Source organism: Sciurus carolinensis, chromosome 15 (assembly GCF_902686445.1).
Source record: "Sciurus carolinensis chromosome 15, mSciCar1.2, whole genome shotgun sequence".
Classification (NCBI taxonomy): domain Eukaryota; kingdom Metazoa; phylum Chordata; class Mammalia; order Rodentia; family Sciuridae; genus Sciurus; species Sciurus carolinensis.
In genome coordinates, this window is record NC_062227.1 from 67,922,571 (window position 1) to 67,945,588 (window position 23,018).

General features: G+C 33.0%; 2 protein-coding genes across 10 annotated transcripts in view; one reads left to right on the forward strand and one right to left on the reverse strand.

The window, feature by feature from the left end:
• The window catches only part of Relch (RAB11 binding and LisH domain, coiled-coil and HEAT repeat containing), a 102,655-nt gene that overhangs the window by 15,286 nt on the left and 64,351 nt on the right, over positions 1–23,018 (forward strand). For 7 of the 9 annotated variants that reach the window (XR_007105168.1, XM_047526303.1, XM_047526304.1 and 4 more), the window contains exons 2-8: positions 5,915–6,004; positions 16,472–16,543; positions 16,655–16,710; positions 16,816–16,929; positions 20,074–20,277; positions 20,380–20,471; positions 21,287–21,580. Coding sequence is in view for 8 of the 9 variants with exons in the window: in XM_047526303.1 (XP_047382259.1) it covers positions 5,915–6,004; positions 16,472–16,543; positions 16,655–16,710; positions 16,816–16,929; positions 20,074–20,277; positions 20,380–20,471; positions 21,287–21,580 (922 nt within the window). In the remaining variant the exon portion in view is untranslated. The remainder of the gene's footprint in view (positions 1–5,914; positions 6,005–16,471; positions 16,544–16,654; positions 16,711–16,815; positions 16,930–20,073; positions 20,278–20,379; positions 20,472–21,286; positions 21,581–23,018) is intronic. The other 2 variants (XM_047526309.1, XM_047526310.1) reach the window with 1 other exon arrangement.
• On the reverse strand, positions 4,065–5,537 carry LOC124965433 (transcription initiation factor TFIID subunit 13). The gene has a single exon (XM_047526313.1). It carries the CDS (start codon positions 5,500–5,502, stop codon positions 5,128–5,130), a length of 375 nt encoding a protein of 124 aa, XP_047382269.1. The 5' UTR covers positions 5,503–5,537; the 3' UTR covers positions 4,065–5,127.

A 23,018-nucleotide genomic window follows, 5' to 3' on the forward strand; every position in this document is an offset into this window, starting at 1 on the left:
CTTCAATTTCTTTCTTTAATGTTCTGTAGTTTTATTGTAGAAATCTTTCACCTTTTTGGTTAGATTGATTCCCAAGTATTTTATATATATATATTTTTTTGAGGCTATTGTGAACAGAGTTGTTTTCCTCATTTCCCTTTCAGTTGTTTCTTGCTTATGAATAAAAATGCTTTAGATTTATGCATGTTGATTTTTATATCCTGCTGTTTTGCTGAATTCATTTATGAGGTCTAGAAGTTTTCTGGTGGAGTTTTTTGGATCCTCTAAATATAGAATCATGTGATCAGCAAATAGTGACTGCTTGAGTTCTTCTTTACCTTTTCATATCCCTTTAATTTCTTTGGTCTGTCTAAGTGCTCTGGCTAGTATTTCAAGGATGGTGTTGAATAGAAGTGGTGAAAGAGGGCATTCTTGTCTTGTTCCAGTTTTTAAAGGGAATGCTTTCAGTTTTTCTCCATTAAGAATGATATTGGCTGTGAGCTTAGCATAAATAGCCTTTACAATGTTGAGGTATTTTCTTATTATCCCTATTTTTTCTAGTATTTTGAGCATGAAGTAGTGTTGTATTTTGTCAAAGGCTATCTCTGTGTCAATTGAAATAATCATATGATTCTTAACCTTAAATCTATTGATGTGATGAATTACATTAATTGATTTTCAGATGTTGAACCAGCCTCGCATTCCCAGGATGAACCCCACTTAATCGTGGTTCACTATCTTAATATGTTTTTGTGTGCAATTTGCCAGAATTTTTTGAAGGATTTTTTCGTCTATATTCATCAGAGATATTGGTCTAAATTTTTCTTTCCTTGAAGTGTCTTTGTCTGGTTTTGGTATCAGAGTGGTACTGGCTTTATAGAATGAGTTTGGAAGTGTTCCCTCCTTTTCTATTTCCTGGAATACTTTGAGGAGTACTGGAATGAATTCTTCTTTGAAGGCCTTGTAGAACTCAGCTGAGAATCCGTCTGGTCCTGTCCTTTTCTTGGTTGGCAGGCTTTTGATGGCTTCTTCTATGTCATTGTTTGAAATTGATCTGTTTAAATTGTGTATGTCCTCCTGGTTCAGTTTGGGAGGATCATATGTCTCTAGAAATTTGTCGATGTCTTTGATATTTTCTATTTTGTTGGAGTATAGATTTTCAAAGTAGCTTCTCATTATGTTATATATTTCAGTGGTGTGTTGTGATATTTTCTTTTTCATGATGAATTTTAGTAATTTTTCTCTCTCTCTCTGTTAGTGTGGCTAAGGGTTTGTCTATTTTGTTTACTTTTTCAAAGAACCAACTTTTAGTTTTGTCAATTTTTTGAATTCTTTTGTTTCAATTTCATTAATTTCAGCTCTGATTTTAATTATTTCCTATCTTCTACTACTCTTGGTGTTCTTTTTTTTCTAGGGCTTTGAGCTGTAATGTTAGATCATTTAGTTGTTGACTTTTTATTCTTTTCTTGAATGTGCTCCATGCAATGAATTTTACCTCTTAGTACTGCTTTCATAATGTCCCAGAGATTTTGATATGTTGTATCGTCATTCTCATTTACCTCTAAGAATTTTTTTTATCTTCTCCCTGATGTTTTCTGTTATCCATGCTTCATTCAGTAGCATATTATTTAGTCTCCAGGTGTTGGAGTAATTTCTGTTTTTTTATTTTGTTATTTATTTCTAATTACACTCCATTATGATCTGATAGAACACAAGGTAGTAGTATATGTTTTTTCACATTTATTAAGGACTGCTTTGTGGCATAACATATGGTCTGTTTTAGAGAAGGATCCATGTGCTGCTGAGAACAAAAGTATATTTGCTCGTTGATGGATGGAATGAATATTCTATATATGTCTGTTAAGTCTAAGTTATTGAGTTCTGTGGTTTCTTTTTTAGTTCTTGTTTGGATGATCTATCCAGTGGTGACAGCGGTGTGTTAAAGTCACCCAGAATATTGTGTTGTGGTCTATTTGATTCCTGGAATTGAGGATTAATTGTTTGATATACATGGATGCACCATTGTTTGGGACATAAATATTTACGATCATTATGTCTTCCTGATTTATGGTTCCCTTAAGCACTATGAATGTCCTTCTTTATCCTTTCTGACTAACTTTGGCTTGAAGTCCACTTTATCTGAAATAAGGATGGAAACCTCTATTTTTTTACTGAGTCCGTGTGCATGGTAGATTTTTTTCCCATCCTTTCACCCTTTTTCTGTGGATATCATTTTCTATGAGATGAGTCTCTTGAAGGTAGCGTATTGTTGGATCTTTCTTTTTAATCCAATCTGCCAGTCTATGTCTTTTGATTGATGAGTTTAGGCCATTAACATTCAGGGTCATTATTATTGAGATATGATTTGTATTCTTAGTCATTTGGGCTTATTTTTGGTTTTTAACTTGACTTGGTTTCTCCTTTGATTGGTTTTTCCTTTACGATTGTACCTCCCTTTGCTGACCTGCATTGTTGTTTTTCATTTCCTCCTCATGGAATATTTTGCTGAGAATATTCTGTAGCGCAGGCTTTCTATTTGTAAATTCTTTTAACTTTTGTTTATCATGGAAGGATTTTATTTCGTCTTCAAATCTGAAGGTTAGTTTTGCTGGGTATAGGATTCTTGCTTGGTAACCATGTTCTTTCAGAGCTTGAAATATGTTGTTCTAGGCCCTTCTAGCTTTTTAGGGTCTGGGCTGAGAAATAATGCTGATAACTGTATTAGTTTCCCCCTATTTGTAATCTGATGCTTTTCTCTCACAGCCTTCAAAATCCTATCTTTATTTTGAATGTTAGGCATTTTCATTATAATGTGCCTTGGTGTGGATCTGTTGTGATTTGGTGTTCTGTAAGCCTCTTTGTATTTAATTTTCCATTTCATTCCGTTCTGTCTTCCAAGTGATCTAGTCTGTTGGTGATGCTTTCTATTGAGTTTCTTATTTGATTTATTGTTTCCTTCATTTCAAGGATTTCCATTTGGTTTTTTGTGTTTAGAATCTCTATCTCTTTGTTGAAATGATCCTTTGCTTCCTGCAGTTGCTTTTTCAACTGCTTATTGAGTGATCATTTATTGCCTGCATTTGCTCTCTTATCTCATCCTTTGCTTCATGAATCATTTTAATTATGTATATTCTGAACTCCTTTTCTGACATTTTTTCTACCATGCTGTCACTGGATTCTATTAATATTAGAATCTCTTTGTTTGGATCATTTTCTTCCCTTGTTTTTTTCATGTTATTCACGTTTCTTCCCCTCTAGCAGTGCAGATCTGGGTATTGCAGTTTCCCCCAGGCTTGGTCTGTCTGGCTGTGGACTTAAAATGGTGGCAGCCATGTGTAACCACATCCATAGGTACTGTGACAGTTGACTTCCAGGCAACAGCAAACAACTGGCAACCCACTGGTGATCTGTGGTTGATCTGCAGGGTACCCGTGGTAGATCAGCAGGTGGACCACAGACAGTGGGTGATGGGTAGGTGAAAGGCGAGAGATGGGCAGGCAAGAGGCAGGCAAGTGGCAAATGATGGGCAACAGTCAGTGAGCAGTCTGCACTCAAAAAGTAGTTAATATGCTGGCAGACTGCAGTGATTGTAGTGGACAAATGGGGGAAACAACAGGGGATTGATTAGCAGCAAAGCCTGCCTCACTGAGAAATGGATGTCCTCTGTTTGAAACCCAAGTTATGGAGCGACAAGGAACACAGCCTCCCTCTAGTCTACCATCTTGGATTCTCCAGTTCTAGAATTTCTATTTGTATTTTTTTATATTCTTTATTTTCTAAGCTTTCCATCTCCTTTCACTCATTGTTTACATATATCCCTTAATTCACTGAGCATAGACTTATTTATATAACTGTTTTAAAGTTTTTGTCTACTAATTTCAGCATTTGGTTTTTCTTGGAATTGGTCCTGGTTGGTGATGTTTTTCTCTTGACACTAGATCACATTTTATCAGTTCTTGCATATTGAGGATTTTGGACAGTATGATGGTAAATGTATATATTAGGTTGTGAAATCTAGATTCTGTTTTGTCTGTTCAGAGTATTGTTTGTTTTTTTTTTTTTTTTTTTTTTTTTTTTTTTTTATTTAATTTATCATACTTTATTCCTTATATCAATAGGTTAAGAAAGTAAAATTTTCCCAGGTACTGATTTATAGATACAGTTTATAAGTGGAATCAAAAAGTTCAGTTTCACAAACAGTAACATTCAGTGATCTCTTTAAATGCAATTTTAATCCTTATTTTAAGCTAAGGTAAATAATTTAATGCAATAAGCAAACTACACACAAAACCTGTATATTCTGAACTACAACAGTGTTTCCTGTAGTTACATATGGTTTTAGTCAACTACACATTTCCATGAGTACTTACAAATATGTTAATAACGCTACCCCAAATGCTTATCCTGCCATTAACTCATTGAACATTGTCATTCCTGCTACTGAAAATAGATGATCGTGAAAAATGAGTTTTAAAACTTAAAAAGTAATATAAGTCCCAAAAGGTTTTAAATCAAAAAGGCCTTTCAACATGGAAGTATCAACATGAAACTTTAAGTTTCTAAAAAAATAAAATAAAAAAATCACTCTTTAGAAAAGAATATTAAAACGAATTATCTTTTAAGACACATAAACATTCTTAGAAAAACTTGTAGTTTCAAATATCATCTCCTTAAAAGAAACACAAACCAGTTCACTATCTTTACTAACCTCTCAGACCACAGTTGTCTAAAAACTCCAGAATATGTAAGGCATATGTCTCAGCTGGCACAGTCGAAATGACATTTAGATTTCACATATTAAATAGCTATAGTATAGCTTATAATGGCACAAATATACCTAATACATAAATACTGCTTCATCCTTTAGATAGTCAAAAGTCAGAAGGAACTGCATAATTTTCAAGATACTTTAACGTATGTGTAGTCATTAAAACCCAGTAAGTAATTCAAGTATAGTTGTGTAAAGGCAGGCAATTGAAGGCTCAAGTATCGATCTAAAAGCAAAGACATGAAAATAAAGACTGAAAACTTTGTTTCTCCCATCTTTCATTCACATGCCTAGGTATTAGAACATTACTGTAGAAAATACACAATTATTTTATATGATTTCCACAGAAGATAACAAAATTTCATAAAGTACAAAAAGTATCAAGATCCATAGTTTGCTTCATCAAATGCTTTTCTAGCTCGTTTCAACTCTTCATTCATAGTAAGCAAGTCTTTAACCCTAGCAAACTTCCTTGGGTCCTTTCGAATCAAGAAGACGATATCTTCAACTTGTACTCGACCTTGTCTTCCAATTGACATTGCCTTGTGAGTCATTTCAGTGATGAACTCTATGACAAGGTCTTCAAGAATATCCACTGACTCAGTGTAAGGGTTCTGGTCATCCCCAAACCCATACATCATACATCGTAATTCTTTAGAAAAAAGTCTCTTTCTTTTACCCTGCCCACCTTCTGCACCTCCTCCAATTTCTTCATTTTCCTCCTCAAAGGTCGGGTCTTCTTCCTCATCTGCCATCCCACTAGCCCACCAGCCTACAGTGCCTCGCCGCCTAGCTCTATTGTTTGTTTTTTGTAGGCAATTATCTTGTTTAGACTAACTGCAAAATCTCCCTCTCTCTCTGATGGACACTCAAATTTGTCCTATTGTTTTTTTTAGCTAGGCTGCTTTGCAGTGTACTTCGCAGTATGTGTACATTATTCAGGCTTGGCCAGGGACTTGGGCAGGGAAACTTGGTTATTTTGAAGCAGTTCAATTGGTTTGGCATTTTTACCTTTTTTTTTTTTTTTTTTTTAATAGAATTCCTAGAGCATAGATCCATGGTTTTATTAACTGGAAATACTTATTGATATTTGAATTCCAATTACTTATTTTGGCAATTAAATAAGATACCAGTTATTTAATGCTTTTATTTTTCTCTTTATTACAGATCGAGCTGGAAGCATCAGTACTCTTGATTCTTTAGACTTTGCAAGATATTCAGATGACGGTAACAGGGAAACAGATGAAAGAGTGGCAGGTAAGATTGTAAAGACAGATTGAATTCTTTGACTTTGCAGATACAATGAAATGATTTGAAGAATTATCTTTCTTCTACAACATGGTATGTTAATGTAATGTGCATGGTTATATAAAAATGTGTTAGTAATTTATTGTTACTAATTAGTAATTTATTGTAAGTTTGGAATACCCTAACCAGGGTGCTAAGAGTTTCTGGATATATATACCTGCAATTTCCTGAATTTTTGCTTGTAGCCAGGAACTTAGAACCAAGTAGTTATAAAAATGGTGTTAAACGGACTTATGTCAGCTACTGTGTAGTACAAAGTTAGTTGAACGTTTGCCTCATTCATTTGATTCTCCAAACCAAGGCTCATGAATTGAGGTATATGTATCATTGCAACTCTATTGATTGTTCAAAATTGATTGCAATAGTTCCAATCTTATTGATGAGTAAAAAATTATCTTGAATTCCCTGGGTGCTCCCTATCCATCATAGCCTGTCTCCAGAAACTTCTGACTTTCCTGTGATCCAGAAAATAAAGATTAATGATTGGTACAGCAGGGTCCTAGAGGACCCTGCTGGTTGCTCAGTCAAACTACTTGCCTTCCCATAGCTCACCCCTCTCTCTACGAGCCCTGCCTTCAAGTGTCACCACTATATTTGCAGGTACTTCAGAGGACCAATTTGTACCTTGAATCTCCCTACACCAGATGAGCCCAATGAGAATCTGCTGGGGGTCCATCCTGAATTTGCCAATAGAGGCCCTCGCTCCTTAAGTGTAAATATCTGGTACTTTCTGGTATCGAGGCTGGGGCTCCCTTGCCATTGGAGGCATTCTAGGTTGTGTTGCAGGCATTGTAGTTTTCATAAGACTTTGTCAGTGAGAGAGATGGGAAAAGCAGACAGGTATCACTTGGAACATAGGTATTCCTGAAATAGGAGGTATGCCATGTGGGATAGATAGAACCTGTGAGGGAAATACGAGTCAGAAAATGCCCATAATGTGGATTCCTCTCTTGTCCAGCTCTTGAATTTTTCTTTGATGTACTGGAACACATTTGTTAAAACTGACTAAAGATAGTATTTCCTGAAATTGTCACTATGAATGAAAATGAGTACTAATTCTTAAGGCACTAGCTCCATTCTGGATACTCTAAATGTTTATTAATTCACTGAATAATAAAATTATCATCATCCCCTCCCCAGAAAACTGAGGCACTCAGAGGTTTATATAAGAAGAGAGCTGGGATTCAAAGCCAGATAGCCTAGCAACAAGAGCCCACAATTAACTTATACCACATTCTCTCTCCTGGCAATAAAGGGTTAGGTTTGACCTAATTAAAAATTACATTCAATTGGCTGAGGATGTAGCTCAGTTGGTAGAATGCTTGCCTTGCAAGCACAAGGCCCTGGGTTCAATCCCCAGTACTGCAAAAAAAAAAAGAGGAATAAAAAATAATTACATTCAAATATATGATTTTTCATTCCTTGCTCAAGAATAGATACCAAACGTTTTAATGACTCAGACATTGTTATAAGAGTTAGAAAAAAACATGATGGTTTTTCAATGAAAGATGAGACAAGATTCAGAAGTATAAACAATGGCATTATCAATTTAATGGGGAAGTCTCTAGAAGAGTTTAAGTGACTTCCCTATATCAAATCACAGTTTTGTGATAAGCATCCCTTATTAGCAGTCATAGCAAAACAGCAAACCACATCGGTAATATCTAAAAATTAGCAAATCAAATGGAAATTACTTGAATAATTTTGAGATTAATTTAGTCTATTGTACCATTTGTAAAGTAGTAGTATTGCATGTAATTAGATATTAGGTGTTAGATGTAAGTAATATGTTAAATATATGGGGTTTTAGTTGATTTTGAGACTAAATATATCACATTTTGTATATTGTTTTACTGTGCATATTGTTACATATTAGAAAATAATATGACCACATAAACATGTTCTTTTCTACAACTTAGATTTGAAAACTTACCTTTTAGATTGAGACTAATAAAAGTGGTTCATCATTATTCTCACTAGTTAGGTATGCTAATACTACTAATTAAGGAAGAAAAGCATTATTGATGTAAAAGCAAAATGTTTAGATGAAATTTATAATCACAAATTCCTTGGGACTATTAATTCACAGCAATGTAGGTAGAAAAGAAAATTTGAAGTTTCTCTGACTGAATTTCACTGTGTATATACATTTTCATTCCCTGTCTAACTTTTTATTAGAACTCTGACTAAGAGTTAATAATCTCATTTAGCCAAGTGTAGTGGCACACAACTATAATCCAAGCTACTCTGGAGACTGAGGCAGGAGGATTACGTGTTTAAGACCAACTTATCTCAAAAACTAAAAAAGGGCTGGGGATGTAGCTTAATGATAAAGCACCCCTGGGTTTATTTAATTCCTAATACCATGGGGGGAGGGTATGGGGTGAACCTCTTGTGCAAAATTTTTGTTTGTTTTTTGTTTATGTTTTTCAGGTATCTTTCTTTTTTATGAAATTCAGTCTTCATTATGTTCCCACTTTATCAAAATTTAATTTGGTGTAAAACTCAGTAAATACAGTTTTGATGGTTAATAGATACATCTCATTATTGTGATAACCTAATATATGTAAAACTGCACATATTTTGATAAGATACAACACTAATTTTGTACCAGGTTGCGGAAACTATGTTCAGTGTTAAGAATGCACTCTTGATCTTTGAGAATCTTAGTGTGTACTTGAAATAAACTGATACATGACAACTTGTGCTTTATAAAGGTTGCCAAATGTACCTGTTTGGATATGTATTGTTAAAGATGATGGTCGTATGGTAGCTACTTAATATTTTTTCCTTTTTTTAAAATTGTTGCATCTCAATTATACACAATAATGCCTTTCATTGTGGCATATTCCCACATAAGTGAAAACCCAGTTTGATCAGTTTCATTCTCCAGTAACCACCCCACCCTCTCTTTGTCCTTCCCCTATGCCCAGCCATCCAAATAGTGAACAAGAAGTAGTGGATCTGGATGCCCTATAGACTTACACAACCAGCAGTGAAATATATTAAATATGTGACCTTACAAAATGTAAGTTCTGACCTTACATTTTTATCTAAAAAATATATCCCTAAGTTTGGAGAGATAATTGTTAATTACTACATTGTGCTCATTTTAAAATAAATGCTTTTATCTTCCTTAGTAAAAGAAAGAACATAAATTATCCTAAGAGAATAGCTTTTAATCTTTTAGTGATCTTGTACCATAGCCTTTAATTGAATAAAGTGTGTTACCATAACAGTTTTAATTAATCACAGTTCCCACTTTCCAACAGATTTTGAGTCTGTCAACCATTGGTAGTAATTTAAAAGCTTATCAAAAGACCATTAATTCAGAAAAATACTTGTCCTATCATCTGTCATTGAATTGTAGGTTCACCTCTCTAAGAATGAAGAAACATCCAAGAAGAATAATTTATTACATTTCTATACCAGTCTCATGTAAGAGGAGGTTATAGATAATACAGGAATTGAACCCATTGACCTCCCAGGCAAATGTAGCATCTTTTCCAATCTTTAACTGTTGATGTTTATGAAATAGATACTACATTTGTTTTAAAGTCCTACAAATTAGATCATAAAATCTTTATTTTATAAATTAGAAAACAGAGGCTTACCAAGGTTGAGAAATTTATAAGTAGGATTTTTACTATAGAGCCCATAATATGTCCTTTAGTGTTAGACTATAATCCTGACACATCTGTACATTCATATGGACAGCAGAATATATATTTCTTAACATAAGATTCTTTCAACATAGTCATTCTCTTTTCAAAGAAATAAAATTTTAAAAAGGCTTTTAGGTAGTTTCCATTTCTCTATTTTCACATGAACATTGTTTTAATCAGCTTTTTCCCTGCTGTGACTAAAAGACCTGACAAAAACAATTAGAGGAGGAAACGTTTCTTTAGGAGCTCACAATTTCATAGGTCTCAGTCCATAGACAGCTAGCTCCATTCCTCAGGGCTCAAGGTGAGGCAGAACATCATGGTGGAAGAGTTGGGCAGAGGGAAGCAGCTCACTTGATCAGGAAACAGAGACTGAACTCTCTAAATACAAAATACATACCCCAAAGGCACACCCCCAGGGACCTACCTCCTGCAGCTACACTCTACCCTTCTTCAGTTACTGCTCAGTTAATCTAGTCAGGGATTAACTGACTAGATTAATTCTCAGGTTGGGTTAAGACTCTGTTAACCCAATCATTCCTCCTTTAAACCTTGCATTGTCTTACACATGAACTTTTGGGGGATACCTAATATCTAAACCTTGACAAATATGGAAGTATACACTTTCACATAAAAGTGATATAAGTAGTGAAGACATCAAATCAAAATGAGCTTAATTTAATTGATTTTTAAGTAAAAGGCTTAAGTTTTCTTAAAAGTATCAAGAGAGATTCATGTTCTAAATATTGGAATTACCATTGTTCAAATTGTTTTTTGTACTTTGAACACCTGCTGTGTTCATCACAGTGTTAGACCCCTGGTATAGAAATATAAAATGGATCAAGTTTTCTGCCCTAGAGGAGTATTTTCTGAAACATGTCTGTGTCAGTGCTTTGGAAACAGCATCAAGGATCTGATTGATTTTAGAACCACCTTATTCCTGTTTAAGTTCATAAGATTTCATTTAGTGTTGGCGAGGATGTGGGGAAAAAGATACACTCATACATTGGTGGTGGGACTTCATATTGGTGCATCCACTCTGGAAAGAAGTGTGGCGATTCCTCAGAAAACTTGGAATGTAACCACCATTTGACCCAGCTATCCCACTCCTCAGTATATACTCAAAGAACTGAAAATCAGTACACTATAGAGATGTAGCCACATCAATGTTCATATTAACTCAATTCACAATAACTAAGCTGTGGAACCAACCTAGGTACCCTTCAATAGATGAATGGATAAAGAAGTGTGGTACATATAACAATGGAATATTACTTAGCCATAAAGAAGATTGAAATTATGGCATTTGCCAGTAAGTGGTTAGAACTAGAGGCTATCATGCTAAGTGAAATTAGCCAATCCCCCAAAACCAAAGACCAAATGTTCTTTCTGATAATGTGGATGCTGACTCACAGTGCGGGGAGGGAGAGTGGAGTTTCACCAGATTGGACAGAGGGTAATGGGAATGGGAGAAAGAACAGGAGATGGGAATGGGAAAAACAGTAGAGTAAATCAGACATAACTTTCCAGTGTTCATATATGAATACAAGACCAGTGTAAATCCACATCTTGTACAATCACAAGAATGAGAAGTTATACTCCATGTATGTATGATATGTCAAAATATATTCTACCAGCCATGTATAACTAAAAAGAGCAAATTAAAAAAAAAAAATTTTTTTTCACTTAGCATCAGAGCCCCTGACTTTGCTCTCATGTCTCTACCTGTTACTATGTAACTTCTCTAGTTTGTTGTACCTTTAACTCTTTAAGGATCTAGGGAAATAAAAACTATGCTAGAGTTTGGGGCCTGGGGTTGTGGCTCTGTGTTACAGCACTTGTCTAACTTGTGTGAGGCACTGCGTTCGATCCTCAGCACCACATAAAAATGAATAAATAAAATAAAGGTATTGGATCCATCTACAACTAAAAAAAAAAAAAAAATATATATATATATATATATATACATATATATATATAAATTAAGCAAAAACTATACTTTCTAGCCAGGTATGATGGTGCACATATGTATTCCCAGCTACTTGGGAGGCCAAAGTATGAGAATTACAAGTTTAAAGTCAAGCTGGGCCATTCAGCAAGACCCTCTCAAAAAAAAGACACATAAAAGACTGGGCATGTAGTTCAGTGGTATGGCACCCCTAGGTTCAATTCCCAATACCATCAAACAACAACAACAAAACACACACACACACACACACACAACAAAACAAAAACAAACTGTGCTTTCTAATTTGCATGTTTCAGATTTATCACATGTAGCATTGGAATGTCCACTCAGTAAATATTTGTGGAATGAGTTTACTCCATAATCTAAGTATTATCCTAGGACCTGTTGTCAACACAAATATTTGAAGCCTTTATTATGTTTACATGTTCTAGCAGGCATTCTAAAATGGCATTCAGATTTGTGCCTATAGTTAACGTGCCCCTTTCTCCTGCTAGGACCAAATTCAAAGAGGATTCATTGGTAGCCCTCTAACAGCATTCATATCTAGCTGTTTCAGTATTAGGGGGAAAAAGGCACCCTGTTGCACATATATCATTTCCTTCCTATGAGTAATATGTTTGATTTTCTTATTTTAAAATCTTATGTAAATCTTATTTTATATCATTTAAAATGGGAAAGGTGCTTCAACAAGGCTGAAAGAAGATAGGTAGCATTTTCAAAATGAATTTATCTTGATTTGTTACCATGAAATTAATTAAGATAGACTCAGAAAAAAATACATCATTGTTGTGGGTGGTTATATTTAAACTAAAACTTATTGTATAGTCATGACATTTTTGTGGATTTCAGTTTCTATTTTCTTTACCATTTCCTAAAATGTATTTCATGACAGTGTTAGTTTCATAGGAGAACAAAAACAGAAGAAAAAAAGAATTTTACAGATACGTTTAGAAATTCATGATTTCCTACAGGAGTTTTCAGGACCTTTGATGTGTTTATGGGTTATTCTAGTACCGTATATGGCAAGTCATAAAGATCTTAACTATAACAGTTGTGGGGACAGATTAATGTATATTTAGAGAGTGATTAAAGGGTTAAAATCAATATGGTGTGGACAGTTGATTGATGGGAGGGTAAGGGGAAGTAATCTCTAGGCTTCATGTTTGGCCAGCTGGGTAGATAGTGGTGCCATTAAAGGAGACAGACAGCAGGTGGAAAGTCAGATTTCAAAAGATGATGAAATTCATTAGTTACGATCAAATTCAAAACTTAGGAGACTTTCAAGTGGGTATTTCCAGGAGAGGAGTAGGTAAGGTTATATCCTAGGAAGAGAATTTAAAGATTTCTGAGTCATCAAATTAATTGTGATGGTTAAAACCACAGCAGTATCATCTCAGTGGCTAGGTAGAATAAGAAAAGGGCCAAGGATGACCCCTGAGAAACACAAACTTGGAAATGAGTGACAGAGGAAAAGGAATGTAAGCAGAAAGAACAACAATGGGAAGAATTTTTTTTCTTTAAAAGCTACAGAAAAGAGGATGTCTTTTTCCCAATAAGATAGATATAGAAAAAGGGATGTCTACAAATTATAAAGATTACATCATGCTTTGATTCCTTTACCTATTACTCTCTAAGTCATAACTGATGGTACTACATGTTTCCTAAGTCCATGACAGGCATGAGAATTTTGTAAACTCAGTAGGATCTTAGGATTTTTGTATTATTTTAGAAATGGAGGCGAGGCATGGTGACACATGCATGTAATCCCGACGTCTCTGGAAGCTGAGTCAGGAGGATCGTGAGTTCAAAGCCAGCCTCAGCAATTTAGTGAGGCCCTCAGCTACTCAGTGAGACCTGAGTCTCTAAATAAAATATAAAAAAGGGCTGGGGATGTAACCCAGTGGTTAAGTGCCCCTGGGTTCAATCCCCAGTAGCCCCCCCAACAAAAAAAATAAATAAGAGAGAAATGTATTTTTTTTTCTAATGTATTAAGAAAATTGGGGAGATTTTTTCTTTTCATAGAACTATTGTTAGTATGCTTGAGTATTAAAGATTCAGAAGTATTATTTCTAATCACCTTATGTTAAGGGGGAAAAAAAATCCAGATAATCCAACCTGGAAGAAAACAATTGTACAACATGTACTATGAGAAGGCAAAGTCCTGACGAAAACCTATTAATTTGAACTCTTCAGCAGTGAGCTGGAATGGGAATGAAAAAATACTTAGACCAGTGTTATGGAAAAGATCTTCCACAATAATATTTTGAGTTTCTCGCCAAAAAGAACTAACTCTAGTGATTATTTTAAGATAATATTAGTGATAAATTGAGTTGAGGTCACAAAGGAGTATTATTTGTTTTGATCTTCAACACTTCACCTTTGATGTTTTCACATAGTTGTATTTCTCCTAAGTCATGAAAAGCAACTTTAAGGACTCAAGTACCTCTGATATCCTCATATTACAATGCAAGTTGGGAAATATTTCAACTAATTTAGACTTACTTTCCAGACTTGATCATTAATTATTTTGGCAAAATTGTAGTATGAAATATTAATATATACCTGCGTATTTGCAGTTATTTTGAGCTTTAATCCTATGATTTAATAAAGAAAAGACAAATTTATACATGTATAAATATAGCAGTGGTGTAAAGAGCCTTTCTTAAGAAATTCTCATATAACTGCAACTGCTTGAGTATACCCCTTATATAGATGTGCTATAGCTTCAAATATATACCTTTGTGTTTTAAGATCAATATTGTATACTAAGAAACATGCAGCAGAGTGAATTGATAGGCACTGTCTTTTCAAAGTATTGGTGATTTCTGATGACGTTTGGCAATATGTATATACACATATATATACAGAGAGAGATGTGCTAAAAATATAAATTCTTGCCGTCTGACATGGGTTTTTCTGGCTTTCTGTGCCTTAATCATTCAATGTTTTGCTCTTGGTCACCTAAACTTTCACCAGTCTAATTTTGAGTTTTTCCCAGTTTGTGTTTTAACCAGCCCCCCTCCCCCTTCTTTTTCCACATTTCTATCATTCTGGTGTAGGGCATTTCTGATCTGCAATTGTTCTGTACTATATCTTAGTAAATTTTAAGTGATATTGAAAGCATAATGTGTATACTTTTAAGGTATAGTTAGGCATTTTTAAATCAAAATCAGTTACTTAGAATTTTGAAATTTAAAGAGAAAGGTAAACCGATATGCTATATAAACCTATTCTGTAATGTATACAATCTCACTGTAACACATGCGCTTAGTTTCAGAAATTTGATTTAGAGAAAATGTTTTCACTTTGTTGCACAGAAATCTTTGCAGATCAGCATTGCTGACTACCGAAAAACATAATAACATACAGTGTCATCTGATTTTTAGTTTTGCTTCCCTGTTGCTGCAGTTAAATTCTGTGCATCAAAATAATTGGCTGTCATGTACTTACTAGATGTGATTGAACAACATCTTAAGTTTTTATTAAACATATGCAAACTGAGTGAATCCTGATTTTTCCATATATTTTATGCCTTTATTTTCTCTGATATTATCTGATGTGACATCTTTTTTTCTATTTATTGATCAATAAGAAAAAATTGCATTTTAAGATAAAAGCTTAAACTTCCTAGTTATATGCAGGACTAGTAACCACTATGGTTTTAATATGCATTTGTGTCAAAGATCACTTAATTTTCTCAGAACTTTACTTAATAGAAGTATCCTTTTTTCAAGTCTAAACTTGCTTTTTCTTCAACACAATATTCATCAATTTTAAGAAACTTTTTTATTTAAGGCACATGTAGTTAAATCTTCATGATGAAACATTTTAAAGAGTTTATTCAAAAGTTTTCCTAGTATTCATGTTTATTGTATAATCAGACTTTATGATGATAGGAAATATTTGAGTTTCATTAATCTTTGGTAACATGAACACATTTGAAGAGTAAACGGAATCTTTGAAATTCTATTGAATATTACTTAGTATCCTTATAACTATATACAGTCATTTTAGAAATGATTGAAGTGTATGTGGTCATTTGTTTTAGAATTATCTTCACTAGAAATTAAAAGGAAAAACCATTTCTGTTTTTTTACTTTAAATGAAAACTAAAATAAAATCTTTAGGACTTTTTTTAGGATATGTGCTTAACATATCTATGCTTGTTCTTAGAAGACATATCCTTGTTTATAGAAAAATTTGTAGGCATCCCGACATTTGTTAAATATTTGAACATATTCCTTGAACATCTTAATGAAAAGATCTATTCACTAATGTTTCTATATATTGATTTATAGCATTGTTCTAGACAGTGCATTTAAAAATAACTTCTTAAAAAAATTTTTAATGGATATTTGCTTGGACTTCATCTAATTTTCACCTTTTCTCCTAAAATGACATCACTCAAAAAATTTTTTTGTCATTACATTTTCTCTCCTAGACTGAGTGAAGCAGAAGTACCCAAATTGCTCATATTTTTATTTAACTAAATGAAAGTATGCCATAGATTTTTATTTTTAAATAGAGCTATTCCTTGTCAGACAGCTAGAACATTTGACAGTAGTACCCTGAGATCTCCAAAAGCTATGGAAAACATTCACCAGTTTGCTTTCAAATCAACTCTGCTGCATGCGTTCACAAGTTTCATAAAGATTGCATGCTTTCTGTTTTCAATACAAATTGTATTTTTTTTCATACCCATCTTTGCTTTTTATTTTTTTATTTTTGTTTCCCTTTTCTTGGTTGGATGCCTGTGTGTGTTTATTCCAAATCCCTGTCCAGTCCTGGAGTTTGAACTACGGAAAGCCAAGGAGACCATTCAGGCCCTCCGAGCCAACCTGACAAAGGCTGCAGGTGGTGTACATAAAACTTTTTTGAGACTTTTTCTACTTTGACAACGTAGAAGTAGCTGGGATATTTTAAAATGTAAAATAGTAAAACGTTATTTATATTTTTTTCCACCAGAACATGAGGTTCCTTTACAGGAACGAAAAAATTACAAATCAAGTCCTGAAATTCAGGTGGGTGAATGACAGATCTAAAAGTATCTTCCACATAAAATGGTAGTACAAGTATTGAAAGAAGAAAACTTATGGTTTTACATCTGTCTTTTATTTTGTTTCCAGGAGCCAATCAAACCTCTTGAAAAGAGAGCTCTAAACTTCTTAGTCAATGAATTTTTATTGAAGAATAACTACAAACTTACATCAATAACTTTTTCAGATGAAAATGATGATCAGGTAAAGTCAGTTTTTTAAAGTGACTTATTTCCTTTTAACTTAGTTTACTTTTTCTTTTATCTGTGTTTTGTTTGTTGGTCTGTTTTAAGTTACACCTGTAGTAAAATTCTAGTACCATTCTACTGGTTAGCAAAAACAACAGCTCCTAATCTTTCCAGTCTTGTATTCTGTTGGTTTACAGATTTTTTTCTTTTCTTACAACTTTCTACATAAAGACTTTTTGTTCTTCCTAGATAGCTTTTTTTACAACTTCCTAGTAATTTATAATCCATCCATATTTGCATGTATTCATAAAGTGTGCCTTTTGTTTTTACTTTAAAATGTTTACTCAGTAATATAGTTTTATTTACACTTAGAAATTCAGTTTAGGGCTGGGGTGGTAGCTCAGTGGTAGAGCACTTGCCTAGCATGTGTGAGGCACTGGGTTTGAGCCTCAGCACCACATAAAATAAATAAAATGAAGGTATTGTGTCCATCTACAACTAAAAATATTGGAAAAAAAGAAATTCAGTTTAACTATAGAAACTTCAGTAACTCTATGACAATTAAGAGTTAGATAACACAATAATTAAGATGCTGTTTTGAATGAGAGTGAAAATAGAATTGTACTTCTGAATGGGGACCAATTATAGAAGTTCATTGTTATTTTCTTGATAAAATCTTTTAAGTAAAGAAATGATGGATAATTTAGTGTTGTCTCTTAGCTCTGGAAATTTTGGCTACTTAGTGCTAATGGATCTGTTTGAATTATATACCTTAGAAATCTAAATTCCATAGTGTTCATTATGTAGAAATAAGGAGACCATCATTTTTGTTTTTATTTTTTTCATGATACTTTATTTTTTGTTGTACCTAGAGATTGAACCCAGGGCCTTGTACATACTAGGCACAGACCTTACCTCCAACCATACCTCCAACCCCAGGAGACCATCATTTTAAAATAAATTTATTTTGTTGGTTCATAAAATCTTACATGGATCTTTTTGAATCTCATTAAGGGAGATAGCATTTCAGTAGCCTCTCAATTATTGCAAAATACTTAGCCAAACTTTAATATAATACAGTCATGCATTGCTTAATAGAAGAAATACTTTCTGGGAACTACATACAGCATTAGGCGATGCCATCATTGTACAAACATTATAGCGTAATTTTACACAAACCAAAATGGTTAAAACATTGTTAAGTGATTTAACCTTATGGGCCCACCATCTTATATGAAGGCTGTAAATATCTATTTATTAAATGGTAGCTTTACTGAACATATACTATGTAAAAGACATTAAACTAGTATTCTACTAACATAAATACTATGTTATGGTTATAGCTTAAGTGATTTGTGTTTGTATTGGATGACTAACCAAAGAACAACAAAAATTTTGACTACATGGGGAAGAGTAAGAGACTAAAAGGAATGTAGAAAGAGGAAAAGAAAAACAAAGAATAGATAGGACTATAAAACAAATAGCAAGATGGTAGATTTAAATTTCTGATGAAGGCCTAGGCACTATAAACAAATATATTGAGAGAAATTAAAGAATACTTAAATGAAGAGGTATATTGTTCTCATTGATAGTTACATCATGCTCAATGTTGTCAGTGTTTGATTGGATTTGGATTTGTAATACAATTCTAACCTGCATGTCCTGGCATCATTCATTCATTTGGAAAAGGCAAGAAACTAGTATAGCCAAAACAACTTTAATAAAGGACAGAGTTATAGAACTTAAACTACCTGATGTCAAGTCTTAAAAAATTGTGTAGTCAAGACAGTGTCATATTGTTAAACAAGTAAATGAAGCAGAATGGAGTCTAGAGATAGACTCACATATGGATGTTTCTTCGCTGTTCCACAAAATGCAAAGTAAATTCCATGCAGAAAGAATAGTATTTTGTTTTTTTAAACAAATGATCCTAAAACAATTTGATATCCATATGTTCTCCAAGATGAAAACCAAACCATATTCAATAACATATACAAAAAATGAGCTCAAAATGAATCATAGACTTTACAGATCCTGAAAAGCTACAAGGCTACAAGAGGGAAACAGGGAGAAAATCATTGCAATTTTGAAAGGTAGACAGATTTCTTAGATCTGACACCAAAAACTTGTTTGTTCTTCCATCAGATATGCTGTTATAAAAATTAATAGCTTCTGCTCTTTGAAAGTCACTCTTAAGTGAACAAAAAGACAAGCCACAGAGTATGTAAAAATATTTTTTATATAAAAATATTTACAAGTAGTATATCTAATAAAGAATTTGTAAGAATGCTCTAACCTCAATAATAAGAAATTAATCCAGTTTAAAAAAACCTGCAATTTCATATGCAGGTTTGGTTTTTTCCAAAGCTCCTACTCTAAATATGCATATTCACCTCAAATTCAATCCTTAATAATAATAACTGTCTTATTATTCAAATAAGCTTTTTCTGATATATTAGGGAGAGATGTATTTGTAAGAAAGTATTGCATGCGGTTGATTACTCAAGAACTTCTTAAAGTTCTTATAAAAATCTTTACCCATAGAACTTGAGATGCTATGCCTTTTTTAGTTTTAATAAAGTCATATTAGATTGGATAAAAGAGTATTTCCAAATGCAACAATTCAAAAAACAGCTATTTGCATTTTTAAAATTGCCAGAAGCATTGTTTAATGATATAATTTGACTCAAAGAGCTACAACAAAAAGACAAGCAGATTAAATTGGCTGTTTACCCACTTAGAGATTATACTAATTATGTATAGATTGGAATAATGAAGGAAGAAAACAATGCTGAGTTTACTTGTAACTTTTAAACAGTAAATACAATTTATGAACTATAACTATCTTAATCTAAAAATGTTGAATGACTTCATGCTATTATTTGAGCATGCTTTATGAGCTATTAGAGTTTACATTTTTGATAAATTTAAGACAAACCTACTTACCTAGAATGTCAGGAAGATTACAAGAATAATATTGGACAGGAGAAGATGTAAAATGAGTTTAAGTATTAATTATCACTGGAACATACTTTGGTGTCATAACAAACTTATGGTTATGTTTGGTTCTTCAGATGTTAGCAATATTAATATGAATCTTAAAAATGCAAAATAAAATTACCTTTAAGATTTTTTTGTGTTATTATTTTTTATCTTTTAGGATTTTGAATTATGGGATGATGTAGGATTAAACATTCCCAAACCTCCAGACTTACTACAACTTTACCGAGATTTTGGAAATCATCAAGTGACTGGGAAAGATCTCGTAGATGTGGCCAGTGGTGTAGAAGAAGATGAATTAGAGGCTCTTACACCAGTTTTGGGCAGTCTGCCTCCATCCCTTGAAACTCTTCAACCTGTAGAGGTAAGAAATACAAACTCATAGTCAAGTTCATAAAAAGTATTTAAACTATGTAAAAGAATCTGATGAGATTTTGAGTTTCTTTTTCTCCTATTTTGATTTTAGAACTCTTTGCTAATACAGAAACTAGAAGATAAAATTAGTTTATTAAATAGTGAGAAATGGTCATTGATGGAACAAATGAGAAGACTTGAAAGGTTAGTACTTAGTCATTATTTCTGAAAATGCTCTTTAAACTTTGTAAAGACAGTGGTAGGTTATGTAAATATATGAAACAACTTCTCAGTAGTAAAGCACAATTTTTAATGTTTTAGTAATCCTGAAAGAATTATATTGGCTTCATGTATTTAAAATAATAAAAATTCTTCCCCCACCAAAAAAAAACATTCTTGAATCACCGTAGTGGTATTATAATTAATTATGTCTTTGAACTAAGAAATTAGGTATTTTGATCTCCCCTGAGTTGTGTCAGTATTGTTGATAACAACTCTTCCATATTAGTGTTGTGCATTTTTCCCATTATTTCATTTCATTCTTATAATAATACTGTAATAATCGTATAATAATCCTAATGAACTCTACTTTGCAAGTGAAGAAAGGAAAAGTGAGTGCCCATCAAAAGCAAAGTTTATAAGACCATTTTTATAGTTCATTGTTGAATTTATAGCTGCACCTTTATATATATGACGCTTCTGTGAATATTGTAGGGCTCTACTTTGCAAGTGAAGAAAGGAAAAGTGAGTGCCCATCAAAAGCAAAGTTTATAAGACCATTTTTATAGTTCATTGTTGAATTTATAGCTGCACCTTTATATATATGACGCTTCTGTGAATATTGTAGGGCAAAAGATTATTATTTGCCAAACCATTTGCTATTACTATTACATTTGCTATTACTATTACATATTTTACTATTACATTTTTAAAGTTTTAAACCCATTATAAGGTTCATTCTGTTGCCAAAGTTTTCAAGAATAAAGTTGTTCTCTGGTAATTTCTCTTTTGTTCTACAGTGAAATGGACTTCCTCAAAAATGAACACTTTGCCAACCCAGCAGTTTTTGACTCTGTTCAACCTTCCTTAGATCCATCTCCCCACAAAGACTCTGAAGACAGTGGACAGAGTCAAGTTGTAAATAGTTCAGACAAGGGAAAAAATGAGGATATCTGTCTTTCAGTAACAGATAAAACTGATTCCATTATTCCTAAAGAGAATCCCTCAGATTCTTTCCCTAGGATAGAAAGAGAAGGAACACCATCTTCTTCTCCAGCAAGTAAAACCACAGTTCATTTTGATAAACCCAACAGGTTAGTATGTATAATTAGAACTATAAATGGATCTAATCTTTATTTTGGAACTGTACCTTTTATTTTATTTAGTACCTTGTCAAACTGGAAGAACTTCAATTCTTATTTGTACTTATTCTTATTTGCAAATCAGATGTATGAATTTCTTTACATTTGACAACATGGCATATAGCAAAGTTCATTTCATAATGTAATTAATAAATTAAATCACATCAAGGAGAAATAAATAATAAAGGGACTAGGTTCTGAAGTGCATAAATAACATGTGTGTTACTATGCTATATACACTTACCCAGTGCATTTTACCTTTTCTCTTGTTCAGTCAGTATTGAACTCTGAAGGTTTTAGTGCTGCTCAGTTGCTCATGTAGAAAAAGGCAATAATCTTTGTTCCCAGTCATTTTTCCTATGTCTACTTCTATTCCTGATATTATATCATATTCTCTTAATTTTTTAATTTAATTTTTGGGGGGATACAGTGCTTGAACTCAAAGAAATGAAAAAAAACATGGTCCCTGTCCTTCATGATCATATTTTCTAGTTGATAAGGAAAAATATAATTTTGAAATTTTTTAGGTTATAATTTTAAAAAATACTTTTAAGATAGGAATATTTACTAGGCTCTCTTTATACATTGGATATATAATTCAGTTCCTAGTGCTTTATGTATACTGACTCATTTAAATAAACTGTGGTGTATTTTTAGCCACAAGCTTATTCCCCTTCCTCCTATTATATAGAGAAATATTATACCCACTACTAGGCTGCAATAGCAAAGCATTACTAATTTAATGTGCTTTAGGTTCACAATTCCTCTTTATTAGTGGGAAGTATTGGATTTTTTTTAAATCTATTAGATATATTTTTTTCTTTAGGTATTATGGGAGTTAAAAAACGAAATAGATGTGGTACAGTCTTCAAAAATGTATTTATTCCAAGTTCGAATATGCAAAAGATATCAAAAAATCTATAATACTGAGTAATAACTCATTTGCAAAGTTCTTTAGTTTTTAGAAGAACTTCTGTATTTTTCCTTTTTTTCCCCCTCCAGAACCATCCATTGGAGATAGATGATTGTTAAATTTGTTCAACTAATTTTCTTCTAGTTTTTACTGTGTTCCACACAGTGTTAAAAGGATTATAGTGGTAAGCAAGACATACAGGAATTCCTTCAGTCACAAATTTATAGTATAAGAGAGACAATCAAGCAATTACACTAAAGTATAATTTTTGCTTTGAAAACACAAAATCAAGTCTTGTAACCTAGTTAAAGCAGGAGAGGTTTCATGTGTCATTAAAGTGTCATCTAATCTGGGACTGAAAGACCAAGGAGTAATAGGAGAAGTAATGAGTGTTCCACTAAGAAAGATCAGTGGGTGCAAAGAGAGCTGTATGCTTTGTGGAAAATAAGGATTTGGTAAGATTTGGGCAATGAATAT

Excerpts from the sequence above, each read along its gene's own strand:
- LOC124965433 (XM_047526313.1), bottom strand. The coding sequence starts at position 5,502 with ATGGCAGATGAGGAAGAAGACCCGACCTTTGAGGAGGAAAATGAAGAA.